The following is a 21910-nucleotide window of genomic DNA, read 5'->3' on the forward strand; positions in this document are numbered from 1 at the left end:
GTGTCGGATTACTTCCGATCAGTCATCTCCTATCCGAGAACACATCAGCAGTGCAACTCCAAACTTAGGCCCCTATCTTGGACCCGATGCAAGGTGGTGCAAAGTGCCACGAAAGCTTATTCTTATCTTGCACCCAGTCAGTGGCGGATTTTTTAAACTTTTATTAAGCCTCACTCCCAGGGCTGTGGTAATTAGCAACATAAGGTGTGGTGTGGTGCATGATCCAAAAATGAGTATCTCTAAAAATCATTACACCACTGATCAAGAAAAACTTGATCAATAGCGAAAAGGCGCATAAAGCACAGCTGAAGACGCATTGACACGAGATGTAAGCAGCAATTCCTCTGCAGGATAAATATCCTTAGGATTTGTATTCAGTCGTTTGTACACTATTGACTATGAGACCACAGTAAAGTTAGTTTCACTTTGCCTATGAGTTCAAATAATAGACGAGTGTGGATGCGTGTAGGCTAAACTCTGCTAGTCACAAACAGGTTTTAGCAAAGCATGGTTTAGTGGAATACCTGTTCCATACTGTCTCGCGTGCAAGCAGATTCCTTCAAATGCACCGCTGACTATCAAAATACCAGTGCACTGTTGCGCTGAAGTTGCGTTGCTCTCTGTTAAAGGGAATGACAGATGTCATTCTCATTGGTTTAAAGGATATCACGCCCAAAGCACACCCATGACTGACTAAGAAACATAAGAACAACCTTTTTGCGCCAAGCGCCCGACGCTTGATCACATAATCGCGCCAATAAATTAGTGAATATGGACTGGCCATGCCTTTAATGTCTATAAACTTTACGTCTCTGACAATTAATTTCTGATCGCCAAGATAGAGCCCTTAGTCTTATTTCTTCTCCTGTTTTGTAATCTGTCAGGTCAAACATCCAGACTGGGATATGGGTTTGCATGTTACAGAATACATGCCAGAATATTCAATCTCTCATAAACAAAAACCCAGAGTATATTATCTTAAAGGCCCCCTATGCAACATTTTCAACTTAATAAAACAGTTTAGAAATCATTGTGATGGTTAAATGACCTCTTGTGGCATCTTTCCCTGCTCCCTCTACGGTCTCCTAGCGTAAAACCATCTTTGCAAGATCACTGCACTAGAGTCCCGGCAGTGTCTGAATCAGGAAGTTCTGTGAGAAGCGAGAACGAGCGAGAAACACAAAATGCTTAAAATTCTGGCATTGGTAATACACACGCCCCCCTCAAGCACTGGTTAGCCATGCCGGCTAGCTAGCTTCATTTTTTATCATGGCAGAGCCAGCGAAAAGACCAAAAAGACGGTTGTGGAATATGCAACCCATGTAGGGGAAGCTCTGTAGAGAAAAATGCAGCAACAAAAGTGAGTTACTGGACTTACCGAACAGCCCTTTAACAGTCGTGCCAAAGCTCACTGAGTTATTGACGTACACACCCCTTTGTAGAAGTTGTTGTATAGGGCCTACAGTGCAGATGATAGGAAGGGCATCTTTTGATGTATTCTCTAGGTGAGGATTTACTCAGACAAGGCTCCTGAGATATTGAATGTCTTTGATTGGATCTCGGTAAACTGGAATAGATCAGGGAATGCAAGAATATGTAAACATATATAAACAAACATATAAACACACACACACAAAAACACACAGACACACACAGAAGGTTTGCGAGGGAAGTGGTAGCAGCGCAACCCACGAATGTTGGATTTGATCAAATCAAAAGAGTGGCATGTTTTTGCAGAGTGGTCACATTTAACAGGCTCGTCCCAGTTTATTTGCTACGTCTGTTGAGACTGTTCTGCATTTTTCCAAGGCATCCCAAAGACACAAGGCTTGGGATCAAAGCAGAAAGGAGACATGTAGACTCCAAACATCTGTTACATATTCAAGCCAGTGATACATTATTTAAAATCATGCTCACTTGAATTTTTAATGGACCTCTGTGAGCAAACATCTCTCACATAGGAAACAGATGCCCCTGGACTGTAACTTTTTCATCACGCTTATAGACAAATCACTTCAGCAATTCGGTCAGTTAGAACATGATTTCATTCATGTTACCAATATGTTTAAATTTGTTTGCAATCTGGAAATAAATAAACAAACTGTCGAAATTGAACAAATCCCCCTGTAGGTGTGTTTACTTGCAACATTGGGTTAGGTGGTGCATTAGTAATGATTAAAATGTTTGTAAAATTTCTTATTACTAATGAATAAATAGAAGTGCCAAGTCACTGTCAAAACTAAAACTGCAATCAAAGTATCCTCACATAACCTTACCATATTGTAAGGAAATAGCAATAGAACTATGTATTGTATCATAGGCCACTGGTTATGGCAGAGAATGCTAGAAACAAACTGTCTTCTTCTCAATAAATTCCCACAATTCTTTCCACCCTACAACTCAGTGGCCCTACAGATAGAGATCTCCAGAGATGGAGAAGATCTCGCACATTTCCTCATGTGCTCCAATATGTGCATACTGTGTGTAGACATATGTTTATCATGTGATCCTATAGCGTTATGCATACAGTACATCCATTTCACATCAAACAGATGGTCAGCCTGTACAAGAGCACTTTGTTTTCTCCAGCTACTGACTGCCCCCCACCCCTACTGCCCACCTCACTTCTCTCACCCCTACTGCCCACCTCACTTCTCTCACCCCCAGTTCCCCCATTGCCCACCTCACTGGCTTGGAACATTGAGACCCAGCAGTGGCTGTCCTGTATTGATTACTGGGCAGTTCTCGCTCTCATACTAGTAGATAATGAGGAGGACATTGACCTCTGATTCACCACACAGAATGGCCGTATTTGTGAGGGACTTTGTAATGATCTGCACACTTTCATAGCAGAGTAATTCTATTCAGAGAATAGGCTGAGAGACAGAGAGAGAGAGGGAGAAAGAGAGAGAGAGAGAGAGAGCAAGAGTGATATTTGGACTGCTGAACACCAAAGACTAAGGCCACACAAATGACATTTAGTCCACTGAATATGGAATTCTGTACAGACACGTTCATCTCCTTGTTATTCTCTGCAGGGGCGCAGCTACCCATTTTTTGAGGGGTATGCAACAACAAATTGGCGCCCCCCCCCCCCCCAAAAAAAAAACCCACAAACAACTAAAGTAAAACAAAAAGGCAATAATGTATTACATATTATTATTTTTTAAGAAATTCTGCCAATTTGAACTTGAAGTATTGTTAAATGTTGCATTGTCACTTTAAGAGAGTCTAAACGGTTCTCATAACGTCCTTTTGGCAGCTGTTGCTCACAAAGCCGGATAAGGCTGATCCAACTCTAACCTTTGTTTGCGCCACATTGACAGCACAATATTAAGTTATTACAAGGAGTCTTGTTAGGAAATGTAATCATGTAATGAGTTGTTGCTAGTGTGACATTTCTGTGTGCAGTTTGCCATTAAAAGTGCCGTATGAGCATGGTAGCCACCTAGCTATCAATGGAATATAGGCTGTTTCAATCGGCATATGCTTAGCAAACGCTAGTTAGTCTGGTAACATGAATAGCATGAACATGAAACGTGTGCTTCCAAGCACAGACGTCACACTTTAAATCCTACCTGTTGTTTTTCACCATCCACTTATTTAACTGCTGTCGCATCCCTTGACATGCCATCTCATTTTCCCTTTCTTTTTCTATTTTAGCCCCCGACAGCTTTTTTGCTTCATCCATCTTTTTCCATAGACGAAAACTCACTACTTGTACCTGCTCACTCAGCGCTCACGGCGCCCCCACTCCCTCTTCTATGCCAAAATTCTATGATAGAATCTTATGAGATAGGGCGCCTACTCTAGCCTGTTAGTCCTCTAAAATGTTATTTAACATCGAGGAAATGCAGAAATGATTTAGAAACGTACAACAGTAGCTACATATAGAATGCACCAAATATATTATTATTATTATTATTTTTACCATCACTTTGGCGCCCCCATGGTTCTGCACCCCTATGCACTGCATATAGCGCATACCCACTTTTTGCGCCACTGATTCTCTGGGACCAGATAAGACGTACTCATCTCCATGTCTCCTATTCAAATTCAGCATGGAAATGTGCTCTCGTCTTGTGTGATCGATACGAGGCCTCTTAGGGAGGTTTTGGAGGAGGCAAGATAAGCCTGACGAAAGCATCACCTTCTGACTGAGTTTTATCTCTCTGCGTAGGGAAGGGCTCTTTTATTCCTTCCTGGATGGATGTCGATATCTTAAACTCCTTTTATCATTTTGCACTTGTGTGTGTCTCTGTGTATGTGTGTGTGTGTGTGTGTGTGTGTGTCTGTGTGTATGTGTGTGCGTGTGTGCACACCTTTTTCTCATGATTGATTTTATTTCTTTTTTTTTCTTATTCTTCCTCCATGTCCACTGTATACCTGAGGCTTCATTCTCTTCCATTGATTCCTGGAAGCGGAGAGGGAGGCTAAAGCAGTCTAGTGGAAAAAGCACTGGGCGATACACTCATCATCCCCCTCCCGCACTATATATATATATAGTATAAACACAAACACACACACACACACACACACACACACACACACACACACACACACACACATTAGTTGCAACCTAGCTCTCTGTTTATGGTCCTGTGGTCTTGGAGCAAACCTGGGGTTTCAGTCTGTCAGTTTGACCTTAATCCCACATGTCCCTCCACTGTTGCCCTTGGCAAAGGGAGCGCGCAGGCTCACATAGCAGGCAGCTGCCTCTATATTTTATTAGTGTGGCAGTAGCATGCTGTGTACTAAAAACACAGTAGCACCTGCAACACGCTGTCCTCATCCAGTGTTACTGCAGCTTTTGTTTTATTTCCCCTGATTGATGATCAAACACTCACTAGCCCTGCCACATGTCAAAGTTTCATTTATGGTGTGATTGCTTTCAGCACTGCCTAGTGAGTTTTATTCTTCTGATGTGCTAGTGCAGAAACTGAAGGCCAGGGGCAGTGCTAATTGGTTTTTATTATGTGGAAATAATTGGAGTGAACTTGTCACAGAGGGCCTGGGAAAATGCCATATGGAGGTGATAGGTTCCCAGTTCGGTTCTGAGAGAGTCTGTGTATGTGTTGTGCTTGGGAACGTTGTGTTGGTCACTCAGCCAATCACCTGCAGGGTTCACAGGTAGCTCCTGGACGAGGCCTAGGCCTGTCAGCCCCCATCATGCACTAGTGAGGAGAGTACCGTACAATAGCTGCAACCTCATTTCTGACTCTATGATGAACACGCACACAGACACACTCTCTCTCTCTCTCTCTCTCTCTCTCTCTCTCTCTCTCACATGCACACACTCACACACACACATTCACACACACACAGTTTCACAGTTTCATCCGGTAAAGTATGCAGAAATATTTATTTCATGTAGAATACTAATGAAATGTCAATATAATAATCAATAATATAACTTTACCAATGATAATCCTTTATGTTATAATAATGTAATATAATGTAGCTCATTTGAGGGACAACTGAACTGTTGAAGAATAATAGATGATAACAGTAGTTAAACCATTCTTGGCTGTTCACAGTAATTTAGGATGGAGTTCCGTAAAGATTTGGGAGGGCCTTCTTCCAGGATCCTTTGTGGATGAAACCATCAGGACATAGATTGTGTTAATTCATTGCTTAATGTTCTAAAGAATGTCCATCTTCATGTTCTAAAGAATGTCCCCTAAGGTACATTGTCTATTGGCAGGAATAGTGTTTGTTTTGTTTCCCATTTCCAGGGCCAGGACTGTGTCTGCACACTGGAGTATTTTGGGCACAGTACACACACACAACACACTGCTAGAGGTGCAGCTCACTGAATTTGACGGCGGTGATCAGAATCACAGACTTTCACCTTTAATGTCTTACTCCTCAGTATGAATAGTGTGTTGATTTATAGTGAGAATACGAATAGCACACTCAAGACAAGCAGTATAAAGCACATCTTAAAACAGCAATTAATCAAGGTGCTGTACAACCAAAAGCATGATGGATTGAAAATAGACTTTTGCAATGAAGATCTCCATTGAAAATTGACGTTTAGTTAGGATTAAGCTTACTCCCTGTACGGGAAACTGTCCCTATGAATTTTAACGACTAGAAGTTGACACTGTAAATGTACTATAAACTAGATGTACCGCATAGCGGTACAAAATATGACCGCCGCTCAGTCCTGTACATCCGTTCCGCGAAAATAAATCACACTTCAATTTGTCTCCATATTTTACTCCATCCCCCACTCTTGAAACTTTTGCGTATGCTTGTTTGGCATGCCTGAGTGTGTGTGTGCGGCTGCACAGAAAGTAGCCTACTGGTGCTGAAAAGGTGAATAGATTGTAGAATAGCCAAAGAAGATGTAGCATTGTTATAAAACCTTTAAAATCTCTAAACAATCACAAGTAGGGCAGTTCATCACAGTTCATCCATTGCAACTGGATTGATGAAAGGTCACTTACACCTGTAGGCTACATTGTATTTGGGAAAAGCAAAAGGTATCAGCATAATGTTATTTATTTATTTATTTATTTATTTATTTATTTATTTATTATGTATTTATAAACAAAAACATCTCTGTCAGTTCCATGCCGTTTTCAACAGCTATCAAAAAACAAAGGTCATTTTGGATGGATGGATGTTTCTTCTTCTACATAAGATTTTAGTCATCTTTAGTTCATGTAATACTTTATTGTCAATGCACAAATTAAGTAACAGTAGTCTGAAACGTTATTGTTAATGCACAAATTAAGTAACAGTAGTCTGGAACGAAATGCTGTTTTACATCTAACCAGTGGTGCAAATAACTGACATGTCCAAATGGGCCTTGATGAAATGCGTCGCTAGACTGTTCATACACATTTTAACGGGCCAAAGTTGAAGAGCTATTGTCCGTTATTGTTCGTGCAAATATAGGCTGATTCATGTTCCCTTGCATTGTGTAACTGAGGTCCATGGCTAGTCTGGCTTTCATCAGACCAAGCTCAATCTTTTAAGAAATCAAAAAATAAATAGCGGGCAGATCAGGCTGGGTTCACCCAGCCTAGTCCATAGGCACCCGATATTGTTTAATTTTCCGATTGAGATATACACGCTCTGGCTATTCTAAATGCAAAAATGCGTCAGGGAGTTATGACAAAACGGTAACTAACAAACTAGATCCTAATAGAAAGCTGTTAGCTTCCCTAAGCTGCAGGTAGGATTATAAGGTAGGCCTATTTACAACATAAATTGTCAATAGGCTATGCTGGCGACACAAATAAAATCTCCTTTGAAACCAATGGCTTCACGCCGTCCTTACAGTATCAAGCGGACTTAAACTGTCATATCGTGGCGAAAAGTTGTAATAACATTCACGCAGCTCCATGAGTCAAGGAAAGCGCGAATGAAGTAGCCACTTCTAAATGGGACCCACTACACAGTAGCTTAAGGTGTTTTGCTAAAGCAGCCATAATGAAATGAAGGTGTCATTGTTTGGATACTTCACACACACCTGCTTTTTAATTTCACAGACTACAACTACCAAGCTGTAATCAAAGCACATCGATTCCCCTCTCACACCCTGCACGCACTTAAAACAAAATAAACAGGCGTCTCAGTCTCACGCATGTATAGGCAAAACTGTATCAGACCGGTGTAACGTTGGTAAATCTTCCATTGCACAGAATGATTTTGTAGCACGTGCAATAAATGACAGTCAAAAGATACAAACAGTGCTGCTATACATTTGCTTGGTATAACCGCATTTATAGTTTTCTACAAATGCAATCAACCAAATGCCTCCATCACTCAACCAACGCTTAACGGTAACATTACCTAGGTCCTTATTGATATTACAAGATTAACGCATCCTGCAGTAAAAACCAAGCATGTCCGATAAACATCCTCAGATTTATTTCGCTTCAAGAAGAAATGGGAATTACACTTCATGTGAACATCGCCCTATCCTTATAAGATGTTCGCTGCGGTAAATTACAGTCCTTGTATGAAGCGTCCATTGTTTTTCCAACCCACTTTTAACTTCCAACAAAATTACGCCTCACTGCAACGATCGCCATCTAGTGGACAAACGACTACTTCTCGCCAATACTGAAAATGCAGCCATGATGATGAATATTTATTTTGGCTTTCTTTTAATCCTACTGAATTTGTAATTATGTATCGGCCGTTCTAATACCGATAGTATGTGGGTGCCTGTGTGTGCATGTGTATATGTGTGCACCGCCATTTACAGGCCAATGAGTGTACAGTCACTAAATGTACACATAACCTAATTTTTATAGACCCCCCATGGAGGAAATTCTCTGAGAAACTTGGCATATCCCCGAGAATGCCAGGTCAATCATACACATAAAATTTGGTGCAGTTCTGAACATCTTAACTGAAGATAGGGGCGATTAAAGCAGAATAATATTGCATTTTCATTTTTTACCGGGGGGTGGGGGTGCAAATCACAAATGAGTGATTATGAGCCAGGTTGATGTGGGCCCTTGAGACCAACATACCATAAAAGATTCTTCATCCTCAGTGCCACGGTTCAGGTAGTTATTTAGGAAAAACTGTTTTTTTTTTTTGGTTCAGGGGCCCAGCACGGGGGTTGGTGGTGGTCCCCGGGGGCCGAAATGAAATTTTTCCGTAAAAGTCTAGTGGGGCTACATACCCACCAAATTTCATGTACCCCGGTGGTTCGGTGTCCCGGGTATCAATGACCAAAAATTCAGGGAGTAGATGACAGGAAAAATTCTTGAATTGTGTGCATGTGTGCGTGTACAAATTTATGTTTATGTGTGTGGGTGTGTGTGTATGTGCTGCTTGTGTGTTTGCCTGTGAATGTGTGTTTTGTGCATGTGCATGCATGCGTACATATGTCTACTGTGTGAGTATGTGTCATAATGTTATGATTACTGTAAATGTATGTGTGTGCGTGTGTATCTGTTTATGCACATGTGTGCACATGGAATGGGTTAACATGACCCCTGGAGGCAAACATACGGAAAAAATTGGTCATCCTAGGCCCTACAGTTCTCAAGATATTCACAGAGAACTGTGTTCGCCCCCACCCTCCTTTGGGGGTCCAGTCCAGCTGGGGGCTACAGATCAAAACGAAGAATGACGGTTCCATGCTATCCATGTGGGGGTACATGCCCACCAAGTTTTGTGTACCCCGGTCTTTCAGTGTCCCGGAATCCTTGTTGGTGTACGTCACTAAATGTACACATAAATTATTTTATTGTAAGGCCCCCCATGAACGAAAGTACACAAAACTTGGCATGCATTCGGAGGGTGTCATAATGATCCTACACTTTTAATTTCGTTCAGTTTTGACCTTGTCAGCCAGAGATATTGTGATGAAAACACCTAATTTTTTGCTTTTTAATTTTTAACTAGGTGGCGCTATACATGAAATAAGTGGTAATGGGATGGGTTGACATGCCCCCTTAAGACCAACATACATAAAAAGGTGGACCTCCTAGGCCCTACGGTTCTCGAGATATTCACAGAAAACTGTCTCCGGCCACCTACAGGCCAGTTGGTGTATAGTAACATAAATTAATTTATTGTGTGGCCCCCCATGAACGGAATTCCACAAAACTTGGCGTGCATACAGAGGGTGTCATAATGATCCTACACTTCCAATTTCGTGCAGTTTTGACTATGTTAGGTCACAGATACCTTCAATTACAACACCTCATTTTTACTTTTTGTGTTTAACTAGGTGGCGCTATACATGAAATGAGTGGTTATGGAATGGGTTGACATGGCCCCTTGAGATCAACATACAAAAAAAAAAAATGGTCCTCCTAAACCCTACGGTTTTCGAGATATTCACAGAAAACTGTGTCTGCCCTACCCTCCTTTCGGGGGGTCCAGTCCAGCCGGGGGCTACAGATCAAAACGAAAAACGATGGTTCCATGCTATCCATGTGGGGTTACATGCCCACCAAGTTTTCGTGTACCCCGGTCTTTCAGTGTCCCGGGAATCATTGACGGAAATTTGGGCATGCGAAAAAAAGAAAAGAAAAAAAATAAATAAATCTGACTAAACCTATATGACCGCCGTTTCGCTGCGCGGCGGTCATAATAACTAAAACCTTACAGTTTATGAGGGGCATTCTTCAGACAACAGGACCGTCTTGTTGGGCCAAGTTCTTCCACATCTGGCCATTAGCTACAATCCAGCCTGTTAGAAAAAGTTTCAAAAATGTCAACTGGGCATGAATAGTGGACTTGTGGAATGGAATAGTGGCACAAGTTAGCAGTTTTAGGTTTATGATATTTGCGGTCTTACTTGCTGGGTTATCAGACTGAAAATCTTCTCCAGCCCGAGTGACAAGGAACCCTTCAACTGGGACAATAACAATGACGCACTCAAGTCAAACAAGTTGTACCATTCAACATTCACCCTTTTGTTCAATGTCACAATTAATGTCAGTTTATTTATAAAGCACATTTATACATTAACAGCAGCTGCTCAAAAACAAGATGGATAGATTGTCCTATAGTCTAAATACTATTTCCAATGGAGATCTGCATTGTATAGGATTATGCTTATTCCCTGTACTCAGAACTGGCCATATGAATTGTGTAAACTGTAAATTGTCGCTACAAATGTACTCTGGATATCTAAAAACTTTAACTTACAGTTCATGATGGGCATTGTGTAGACGATGTGGCCATCTCGGGCCATTTTCTGCCACATCTGGGCATTAGCCACGACCCAGCCTGTTAGAACAGGTTTGCCCACAGTTAAAAAGGTTAACTGTGGGCATGAATTAGCAGTTTTTGTCTACTCTATTCCCATACAGTCATCTGGGCATGAATTAGCAGGTTGAAGTATATGCTATTTGTGGTCTTACTTGCTGGTTCATCAGGCTGAAGATCATCTCCGTCCTGGGTGTCAAGGGACCCTTCACCTGCAACGGGGTAGCTGGAGCATGGGTCAGCTGTGACAAAAACAATAACACACTGAAGTCAAACAGGCAGCAGCACCATTCAACATTCACCCATCTTTGTCAATGTTACAGTTAATGTCAATTTATTTGTAAAGCACATTAAAACAACAGCAATTGCTGTATGATCTCAAAACAAGATGGATTGAACATGGGCCTATATAATGAAGATCCCCATTGAAAATAGACATTTTGTCTATGTTTAGGCTTTATCCTTGTATGGGAAACCAGCCATGTAAATTGTAACAACTATAAGTTGGGGCATAACACACAAAAATCACGGTTCGGTGTGTACCTTGGTTTTAAAGTCACGGTTTGGTTATTTTTGGTACAGTAAGCCTGTAGGTACTGGTACTTAAATTCACCGACAATATTGATGATGCACAACGGGATTAGTACTTTGGATAAAGGTCAAATATTTTTGGATGTTAATTCACTAACTATCAGTTTATAGATAGTTTATGGTATTCACATAAAACTATGATCACAAGTTAGCAGATTTAGGTCAATGTTATTTGCATTCTTACTTGCTGGTTCATCAGGCTGAACATCCTCTCCAGCTTGGGTGTCAAGGGACCCTTCGACTGGGGCAGGGTAACCAGAGCCAAGGTCAGCTGTGACAATAACAATAACACACTCAAGTCAAACAGGAAACACTATTCAACATTTTTGTCAATGTCACTGTTCATTTTAAATTTGTAAAGCACATTTAAAAGCAGCAGTTTATTAAGGTGATATACACTTAAAAGACTAAATGGAATAATATAGTCCATTACAGTAAAGATATCCATTGAAAATAGGCATTTAGTCTAGGTTTAGCCTTAAATGTGTGTAAGGGGAAACTAACCATATGTAGCAACATCAAATTGTCAATACAACCTTCACTTACAGTTCATGATGGCCATTTTGCAAATGACAGGACCATCCTGGGCTATCTTCTGCCACATCTCGCCATTAGCCACAACCCAACCCAGAAAAGGCTATCTTAACTGTGGGCATGACTAATCCGTTTAAAGTCTATGATGTTCCCATAAAAAAACTATGGGCATGAATTATCAGTGTTAAGATTTGCAGTCTTACTTGCTGGTTCATCAGGCTGAAGATCCTCTCCAGCCTCAGTGTCCTCCATGTTCACCTTCTCAGTAGCTGGTTCCCCAGGCTGGAGATCCCCTCTGGCCTGAGAGGCCTCCCTGTTTATATCATCCATGTTTTTTTCTCTCTGGAGCACCCAGTATGGCTTGCGCCGCTCCTGAAAAGCCTGCAGAGAAGCCTTCATTCTGTCCTGGAGTTTTCCAGGACCTCCATCTTCCTCCTGCCTCCTTCCCTGAGTGGTGTCCATGTTAGCAGATGCAACTTTAGCCGCGTGGTTTGGTTTATACGCCCTGGTGTTCAGCCCAGAATCCAGTAACTTCTTCCCATCTCCGAATCAGTCTTGGCCACGGCCAAGTTTCGACAGATCCTATAGTTTTTGGTCCTCTGTCTTGTTCTCCTTTGTCTGATCTGGTCTCAAATGGTGGCTAAGCAGACTCTCATTGCTTGCATAAAGCAGCCATGATCTCCCCTCACCTCCATCTTCAGCAACTGAAATCGGCCTCAACTTGGTCTAAAGGTCTCAAAAATAGACGTCTCCTTTGTCCTTTAGCAGTAGTAGTTGATGAAGCACAGGATTAATGATAACAAGTGATTATTGAAACAGGTGAATTGATGAATTTGTGTCATATTGCCAGCAGAAAGCTCTCTCTCAGTGTTATCTCTGTTGTAGCCAGGTCAAACTGATTGAGTGTTCTACCTCAGTATTCTACTTTGCACAGTTAGATCAGAGACGGTTGACAGTTACAAACCGAAGTCTCTACCAGCTTTCGAAAAATCAGATCATGCCGCTGTTTTCCTACTGCCTATGTACAAACAGAGAAGTCGGACGGACCCCCCAGTGACGAAGGAGGTCAAGCGCTGGACTAACCAATCGGAAGCCAGGCTACAGAACGCCCTTAGCAACGTTGACTGGGAGATGTTCAAGACGAACTCTGCTGACATCAATGAGTTTACGGAAGTATCATTGAGTTACATCAATATGCTAACTGATTCCATCATCCCAACTGTAAAGATCCGAAGCTTCCCTAACCAGAAGCCATGGGTGGATAGAGTGAGAACGGCATTAAAGACACGCACCATGACTTATAATGCTGGGCTTATTTCAGGGGATATGACGGATTACAAAGCAGCATCTTATAGTTTACGAGAGCTATTAAAGATGCTAAGCGGCTATAGAGACAGAGTTGAAGCTGATTTCTTGGAGGGTGATCCAGCACGAGTGTGGAAAGGACTCGAACCATCACTGGCTTTGAAAGAAAGTCCCTCCTATGATGAATGTGAGTAAAGCCCTCCCTGATGAACTTAATGCTTTTATGCTCGCTTTGACATGAAAAACACAGACTATATTGGACTAGCTGCAGCATGTGAAGCAAATGAGGATGCACCTTTCTGTGTCTCTGATGTCGATGTGAGCAATGCCTTTAGGAGGGTTAATTGTAGGAGGGTTAATTGTAAAAAAATTGTAGACACTGAATATCAATAAAACCAAGGAAATGGTAGTGGATTACAGAAGGCAGCAGCAGAACTACAGTTACACCCCACTAATGTAGACCTTTAGAGAGAGTCACAAGTTTTAAATACCTTGGTGTCCACATTACTGAAGACTTAACATGGACTGTTAACACTCAATATGTTCTGAAAAAGTCCAGACAACGACTCTACTTCCTTCGTCAGCTAAGGAAATTCAAAGTTTCTACATCCATCATGAAGGCCTTCTACACTTCAGTGGTTGAGAGTGTTCTAACTGGTAGCATCATCACCTGGTATGGGAACTCCACAGTTAGAGATTGTAGTACGCTCAGCTGAACGTACTATAAGAACTCAACTCCCTGCTCTACAAGATATCTATTCCAGAAGAGTACTCCTAAGAGCCCAAAAGATTCTGAAGGACTCTTGTCATCCTAACAATGGATTATTCCTACCGCTGAAATCAAGAAGACGCCTATGTAGTCACAAAGCCAGAACTGAGAGACTCAGGAGAACTCACACTACACTGTATACTGACTTTGCACTCATTCACTCCTCAGCACTCATGACCCTCCCCCCCCCACACACACACACACACACCCTACAAGACTTTTAGCACTTTTACATTCCTCATCCTATGCTACAGACCTCTTATTTATTTTCTTATTTCATCACACGTCAAAACACACACACACACACACACATATCTGACTTTCTCCAACTTTTGCACATCTCCATAGAACTTTTTATTTATTATTTTTGATTTCTCAATCAATCTCAATCTCAATCTCAGATCAAAACGAAAAATAATGGTTCCATGCTATCCTTGTGGGGCTACATGCCCACCAAGTTTCATGTACCCCGGTCTTACAGTGTCCCAGGAATCCTTGACGGAAAATTGGCCATGCGAAAAAAAAAAAAAAAAAAATCTGACTAAACCTATATAAACCTTAGCTGCGCGGCGGTCATAATAAATAGCAAGAGAGAGTATAAAGTGCAGTGTGTGTACAGCAAAATGCTTGCATGTGCATTTTGCCTATTTTTGCTTAGCAGACACGTTTATGTCCACACACAGATCAAAACAAGCAGACAAGCATACACACATACACACAACCACACACACAAAATAAACAAACACACACAGAGATACCCCCCACATCGGTAGTGCATGCATCTGTCACTTGCAGATATGAAGAAGATGTGACGACTGACCTCTCTGGCAGTAAGTGTGTGTGAGGCAGGCAAAGATGGCAAGGAGACATGTTTGGGGGAAGGGAGGAGTGAGGAAGACCAGGGGGAACGAAGGTTGTTTTTTCATCTCTCTGTGGTATTTTTAGTCCATGATTGGTCTTCCAAGAAGGACCACTGTCACCAAACGCCCACTAAGAGCACCCATCTAAGAATATAGCACCCACACCTTTAAACCGCTTACAAAGCTCTCTGAGACGCTATATTTATTATGACCGCCGCGCAGCGAAGCCCACATGGATAGCATGGAACCATCGTTTTTCGTTTTGATCTGTAGCCCCCCCGCTGGACTGGACTCCCCGAAAGGAGGGTAGGGCAGACACAGTTTTCTGTAAATATCTCGAGAACCGTAGGGTTTAGGAGGACCATTTTTTGTTTGTATGTTAATCTCAAGGGGCCATGTCAACCCATTCCATAACCACTCATTTCAGGTATAGCGCCACTTAGTTAAACACAAAAAAGTAAAAATGAGGTGTTGTAATCGCAGGTATCTGTGACCTAACATAGTCAAAACTGCACAAAATTGGAAGTGTAGGATCAGTATGACACCCAATGCACGTCAAGTTTCGTGGAATTCTGTTCATGGGGGGCCAAACAATAAATTAATTTATGTTACTATACACCAACTGGCCTGTAGGTGGCCGGAGACAGTGTTCTGTGAATATCTCGAGAACCGTAGGGCCTAGGAGGTCCACCTTTTTTTTGTATGTTGGTCTTAAGGGGGCATGTCAACCCATCCCATTACCACTTATTTTATGTATAGCGCCACCTAGTTAAAAATTAAAAAGCAAAAAATTAGGTGTTTTCATCACAATATCTCTGGCTGACATGGTCAAAACTGCACAAAATTGAAAGTGTAGGATCATTATGACACCCTCCGAATGCGTGCCAAGTTTTGTGAGCTTTCGTTAATGGGGGGCCTTAGAATAAAATAATTTATGTGTAGATTTAGTGACCGTACACCAACAAGGATTCCCAGGACACTAAAAGACCGGGGTACACGAAACTTGGTGGGCATGTAACCCCACATGGATAGCATGGAACCATCGTTTTTCGTTTTGATCTGTAGTCCCCCCACTGGACTGGACCCCCCAAAAGGAGGGTAGGGCAGTTTTCTGTGAATATCTTGAGAACCGTAGGGCCTAGGATGACCAATGTTTTCCGTATGTTTGCCTCCAGGGGTCATGTTAACCCATTCCATATGCACACATGTGCATAAACAGATACACACGCACACACATACATTCACAGTAATCATACGTATGACACATACTCACACAGTAGACATATGTACGTATGCAAACACAGACACATACGCAGGCACACACACAAGCACGCACACACACACACACACACACACACACACACACACACACATAAACACAAACATGTACAGGCACACATGCACACAATTCAAGAATTTCTCAGAATTATGAACAGGCAAGATGGGGGTGGGGTTGTATAAAATTAGTTTTACATGTGAAATCTATGAACTAATCATGTTTTGGTACTTGTTGTCTAGCAGTGAGAATTGAGTGTGGATAATGCAATTTAGTGAGACAGTTAGAATCATATAGGCCTTTCAGCGTGATTTATTTTTGTGGAAAAAATGTGCTGGACTGGGCGGCGGTCATATTTTGTACCGTTCTGCGGTACATCTAGTTCTTTAAAGCATGGTGCATGATCATCCATGTTTGCAGTTTCCCACTGTCATGGAAATTGCTTTTTGATTGGAATTCCAAGGATGACCGTTATGCCTTTCAAAGCGAAGGTATTTCACATTTGAGGCATTAGATCTCCCAAACAAGGGGAGACGTCCAGCTGTTTTGAGAATATCTAACTATATGCAGTTTGCTTTTGATGCTGAAGCTTGCATAGTATATGGCACTCATGCTGTGTGCAATGCACTGTGGGATATTGTGTACTCATCGAAATGTAAACACATTCATGTTTATTCCATAGGAATTGACTGTCTCTCTCAACACCATTTATGTCATTCATCAAGTTTTTTTTTTTGTTTATTCCCCCTCCCGCAGATCCCCGTCATGACGGGCGCCTTCATGGACTCATCGCCCAACGACGACTACAGCACTGACCACTCACTCTTCAACTCGTCAGCGAGCGTCCACGCCGCCGCCATGACTACCCACAACCAGCCGGAGGAACAGCAGCAGCCCATGTCGCGCGATGCCATCTGGCTCTGGATTGCCATCACCGCCACCATCGGCAACATCGTGGTGGTCGGTGTGGTCTACGCCTTCACCTTCTGAGGTCTGGACCGATAAGGGACAGACGGATGTATGGAGTGCCTGTTGGACTGCGTACAGGAGAAGAGAGTGATGAGAAGTCAGAGAAATTAGCTGCCAAGAACATGGATGGGAAACCCCAATGAAGGCACTTTTTTCCCCCATTTCCCCCATGTTTTTTCTTTAGTTGTGTATTTCACAAATCACAAGTATTTATAGATCAATTTCACCTTCTTCTCCATTTTTGTTTGGTTCTTTTCTTTACTACAAAAAAATCCAACAGGTTGGAGAAAATGTTTTGCAACATTGCAAAGGACTCACTCAAAAGAGACTGGGCATAGGCTACTCCCCAGTGTGAGTTGATCTCAAAAACCTAAATGAATGATCAAAACCGGACAAAAACTACTGCCAAAGGTTTAGGCTGTTAAGCATTTTTTCCTCGCTCTTACTTTGCCTTTGTGTTAGTTGAGCAACATGTACTGTACTACCATAAGCTTTAAATGTACTCAGTGTTGGTATATAGAACCTACCTTTACCAAGTGCAGTCCTGTACAGTCAACTGTAAATTATTGTCGCTGTTTATTATTGTACAGATCTGAACATCTTAACACTGCCTTGTAATCAACAGTGGCTCTTGGTGTCGGTGTCATAGGTAAATATTAAGTTGGCAACAATCATGGAGTTGGGATTGGGGCTGTAAAGAGTCACAAATATCTTAACTAAAGGACCAATCGTGCAAGAAGCACCACTGCATGTTACGCCAACATCCACAAACTCACAGGTGAGCTCAGTTCTGCTTTGCGAAGACTCCGAACTCTCTGGAAGAGGCTGGGCAGTGTGAGGATGACGGTGTGTCTTAGTAAGTCCATCTCTCTTATCGCATTGATTGCTAAAGACAATCTGTTGCCTGCAGTTCTCTCCGATGCCAACTTTTGCCACTCTGTCTCTTCCGAAATGACAAAAGGGATATATTCTCAATTTGATCACAGCAACTGAGAACATTTAAATTCCCAGACAATCTGGCCCACCACGGCCTTATGTATTCTTAATAAATACTAAATCTGATTGGTAAGGGCTGTGAAGGTAGATTAATTTTGACGCAGTCTCAAAGTGCAGTGACAATCTTTCTGATTTCAGAAAAAAAGGTTGTCTGGGATCTGCCAACATTAATCGCGAGAAGTCAGTTTGACTGTGGGCTGCGATATAGCTGTGCAGAAAGAAATGATTATGAAGTGGACAAAAGCCTCTTCATTGTTGTATTTGGCCAACTGCAGCTCGACAAAACAAGAGCCTGCCTGCTCTTAATGAGCTCTGGATAAGAGGCTGCCGTTGCCATGGTGACCCGTCTATCCTGTCCCCCTTCCTTCAGAACACAGAGGATTTGGTACCCATTTACGGCCCCTTTTCTGCAAAACACACCATGCAACTTGAACACTGGCAAACTTCCCCCATGCCAAGATTTGATGGAGTACTCTTATTTGCAGTGCAACGACAACAAAGCTCTTCTCTAGCGCAGCACAGACAGGCCTAACTGTTTTCTCCTTAGCTATGGCTCGTTTTTCTCTCAAGAGAAATAACCATCCTCATGAGTCACCTCAGTTAACCTGACTCTCGCCAGATGAATTTCGTTCCGCCTAGCTCCACTCACATCCATCAGGGATCGCTTCCGTTAGGAGTGATTTCAGCACCAGATTTTATGGTAGAGCCAATCGGGACGCAGGGTGGAAGTTTCATAGATGTGACGTAGTGGAGAAGCGACTGTGAGACTGTTCTGATTCAGACAATGGCTCGCATCGAGGAAGCAAGCGTCATCAGCGTCATGGGTTGGCTTCGATGTGAGTGGTTGAAGTATCACGTCAATAAAGATGACGGACAAGTGGCTTATCCAATCATATGCCCAGCATTCTGAAACACCTCTCCAATGGAGCGATCCCAGATGGATGTGTGGAGCTAGGCGGAACGAAATTCATCTGGCGAGAGTCATGTTAGTACTCAGTACCCAGTACCCGGAACAAGGAAGCAGCTTTATTTACATTCTAAACTGACACCTTCATATTTTACCTTTGCTGGAACACCCTTCACCACACACACACACTGCCAACTACTTGCCTGGCATTAGGTCCTGGCAGTAGCATCAGTGAAAGCATTAGGGTAAGATGGGGTGTTGTAATTCCCTTGAGATGTGTGTGTGTGGGGGAGGTTGGCTAATAAAGTGTCTGTAAATCTCAGACACTCCCTCGAGTGTGAGGGAGAGGTCAAGCCAAGCTTGCTAACAAAAATCGTCAGCTGTTAGTGGATAGCCACACATCCCAGCCACCAGCGCCTGCATCTGTGACAGTTGCTTAACGATCCATTTCTGGGTGGCATTTCTGGAAGACCCTTTTTTTCTGAGAGTTTTAATTTACGAGGCAATCCTTAAACACACACACAACTGCTGCCTGTTTTCTTACCAGGGTGGGTTTTCTATTGATCTTAATTGATTGGTCATCTTTTTTACCCCCTCTCTCCTGTGACGGATGACTCATGGGTTAGATGGAGGTGAAGAGGCGGCCAAGCAAGGGGAGAGATTTCTTAATTCCGTTGTGCTGCATTTGATTTACACTAAGTGGTGGAGAAAGGGAAAGCAGCATCTAAACTGTTCAAGGGTGACATTGAGAACGCAATGGTAAAAGTGATGGCATCTCTGTGTGTATTACACCTGAGATCCTGACATGTTCACTGAACACTGATGTTGTAAATTTGGCCTCCCCCTGAGGATACAAGCCTGACAGGCAGTAAAAAAGACCTGTTAAATTCATGGATGTGTCCAAACCAACATTGTGTTGTAGGCAGTATTTCTACACTGAAAGTGTTGCTCAACCAAATCTACAGCATCATTCACGTGTCTTCTCTGAGTTTAACGTGGTAAACTGCAATGGTATCTGCTTAGAAACTGTACAGATTTCTATACATATATATTTTGTGTAGGCTCTTCATATCCTGAACAGAGAGCTTCTGTATATTGATGTGGGTGAATAGTCTTTACAGAGAATTCTAATGTCTACATATGGTGGTAGACAGTCACATTGTACCTCACTTGCACACAGATATGTTTTTTTGCTTTTTGTACAAATATATTAAAAATGTCCTCATTAAATGTCACAGGGCTCTGTGTTGTCATTTGGTGTCAGCTCTCAACATTCCTTTCTTATATGGTCTGTTGGACCTGTTATGTGATGTATATGATGGCCTTACGATTGTGTAGGCCTACTAATTTAGGTGACCAAGCTGACTATTACAGCTCTCCCATATCTGCTGCTTCTGTGACTGTGGCTCCAGTGCAACTTATATGGTAAGTGAGGTATAACACAACACAACTGACCAAATGAAGAGAAAACAACAAAGTAAGGGCTATAAAAACCATGAAAATAGAAATTAAGGGCTATAACAATCATGCGTTAGTGTCAGCAAGCTGAAGTACTCGATAGCTGAGACAAGGTGTGGAGGAGGAACGAAGCTACATTGTAAGGACTAGAACGAGATAGAACAGGAGTTCATTATTAATGGTTAATATGGGAGAACACTAACAGGGGTAAGAAATTAAGCAGCATCATATCCTGAACAGAATAGCTGGCAAAGAGCTAGCTGTCACAATAGTGAGAACCACAGGCTAGATTGACAGCCTTGGGGCCTCGGCCTTGGAAGTTGGGGGTTGCTAGCAGGCTAAAAGCCACAGGTGCTAATGTCTGTCACCAGCACATCTTTCATCTTATTGGTCAGAGGGATGTACACACAGCACAGCTCTTCACCCGCAGGCCTCTGCTACCACAAAGCCGATCTCAGGCCTGTCTTCAGTTCCCTTGCGCCTCAAGCCTCCCGTTAGTGGCTCACAGCGTGGCGGTCAGAGAGGTCCAGCTGTGAGTCCTGACATATCTTGGACACCCCTCCTCACCCTTGTCCCTCTGGCGGCTCCTGCATCAGTGCTCGCCCACTCAACCTCTGCCAGTCTGCTGCTGCCGCTACGGTTTCCCAAGCTGAGATGACAAGACCAAACTCCCCCAAGGACATCCGCAACACTCACCAACACTGACAAACACAAATATACAGACAAAACAACATACTGTACACACATGCACAAAACAAGCACACACACACACATTACAAACACACACACACATTACAAACAAACACAAACACAAAAATGCAAGTAAAGCAAACATATTCACATCCATGACACACACATACACACACACACACAGGCACACACACACACACACACACACACACACACACACACACACACACACAAACATACTTACACAATGTTGTTTCTTTGTCCGCAAGCCTCAGCAGAACATGTCAGCCATAGCACCCCAACCCCACCTGACTGGAGAGGCTAACCTTGGGTACCCATACTAATCCCTCATAAATAGGGCCCAGCTTGTCCTGACAGATGGAGGGAGAGAGGGATAGAGAAAGGACAGAGAAAGAGAGAAAGAGAGAAGAATAAGAAAAGGGTCTACTTGCCAGAGACAGAAGCCCTCTCTATGTTTTTCCATTGCTGTCAAATGCAGACTCTCACAAGCCTTTTAGCAAGTATTTAGAAAAGGCTCTTGGAGAGAGCGCTACACTGGGATTCATCTGTTTAATGAAGGAGGCTTTTCAAGAGAACCCATCCTTACCTGCCATGTTCTCAATGTAGTGCTGTCAGTGTTCTCAGTAGGATGTGTCTCTCCCTTCCTCTCTCTCTCTCTCTCTCTCTCTCTCTCTCTCTCTCTCTCTCTCTCTTTCTTTCCCTTCTCTGAGCAGAACCCCAACTGGGTTTCTTTTTACCAGGAAAAACAGGGGGTATTGGTCAGAGGTTCTCTTCCAGCAAACATCTATTTTGTCTTTTGATTTGGTGTCGCAGTGCACAGCTGTTCACGTCACTGCAAATGG

The 21910-nt window shown here is 42.6% G+C and overlaps 1 protein-coding gene across 1 annotated transcript in view; it reads left to right on the forward strand.

The window, feature by feature from the left end:
• LOC125298762 (uncharacterized protein C14orf132-like) overlaps positions 1-20134 on the forward strand; it is a 37637-nt gene extending 17503 nt beyond the window's left edge. Inside the window, exon 2 of the mRNA XM_048249609.1 lies at positions 16784-20134. Within this exon, the coding sequence (XP_048105566.1) occupies positions 16784-17017 (234 nt within the window). The 3' untranslated portion in view covers positions 17018-20134. The remainder of the gene's footprint in view (positions 1-16783) is intronic.
• The last annotated feature ends 1776 nt before the right edge of the window (positions 20135-21910 follow it).

This window comes from Alosa alosa, chromosome 8 (genome assembly GCF_017589495.1).
Source record: "Alosa alosa isolate M-15738 ecotype Scorff River chromosome 8, AALO_Geno_1.1, whole genome shotgun sequence".
NCBI classification, from domain to species: Eukaryota; Metazoa; Chordata; class Actinopteri; order Clupeiformes; family Clupeidae; genus Alosa; species Alosa alosa.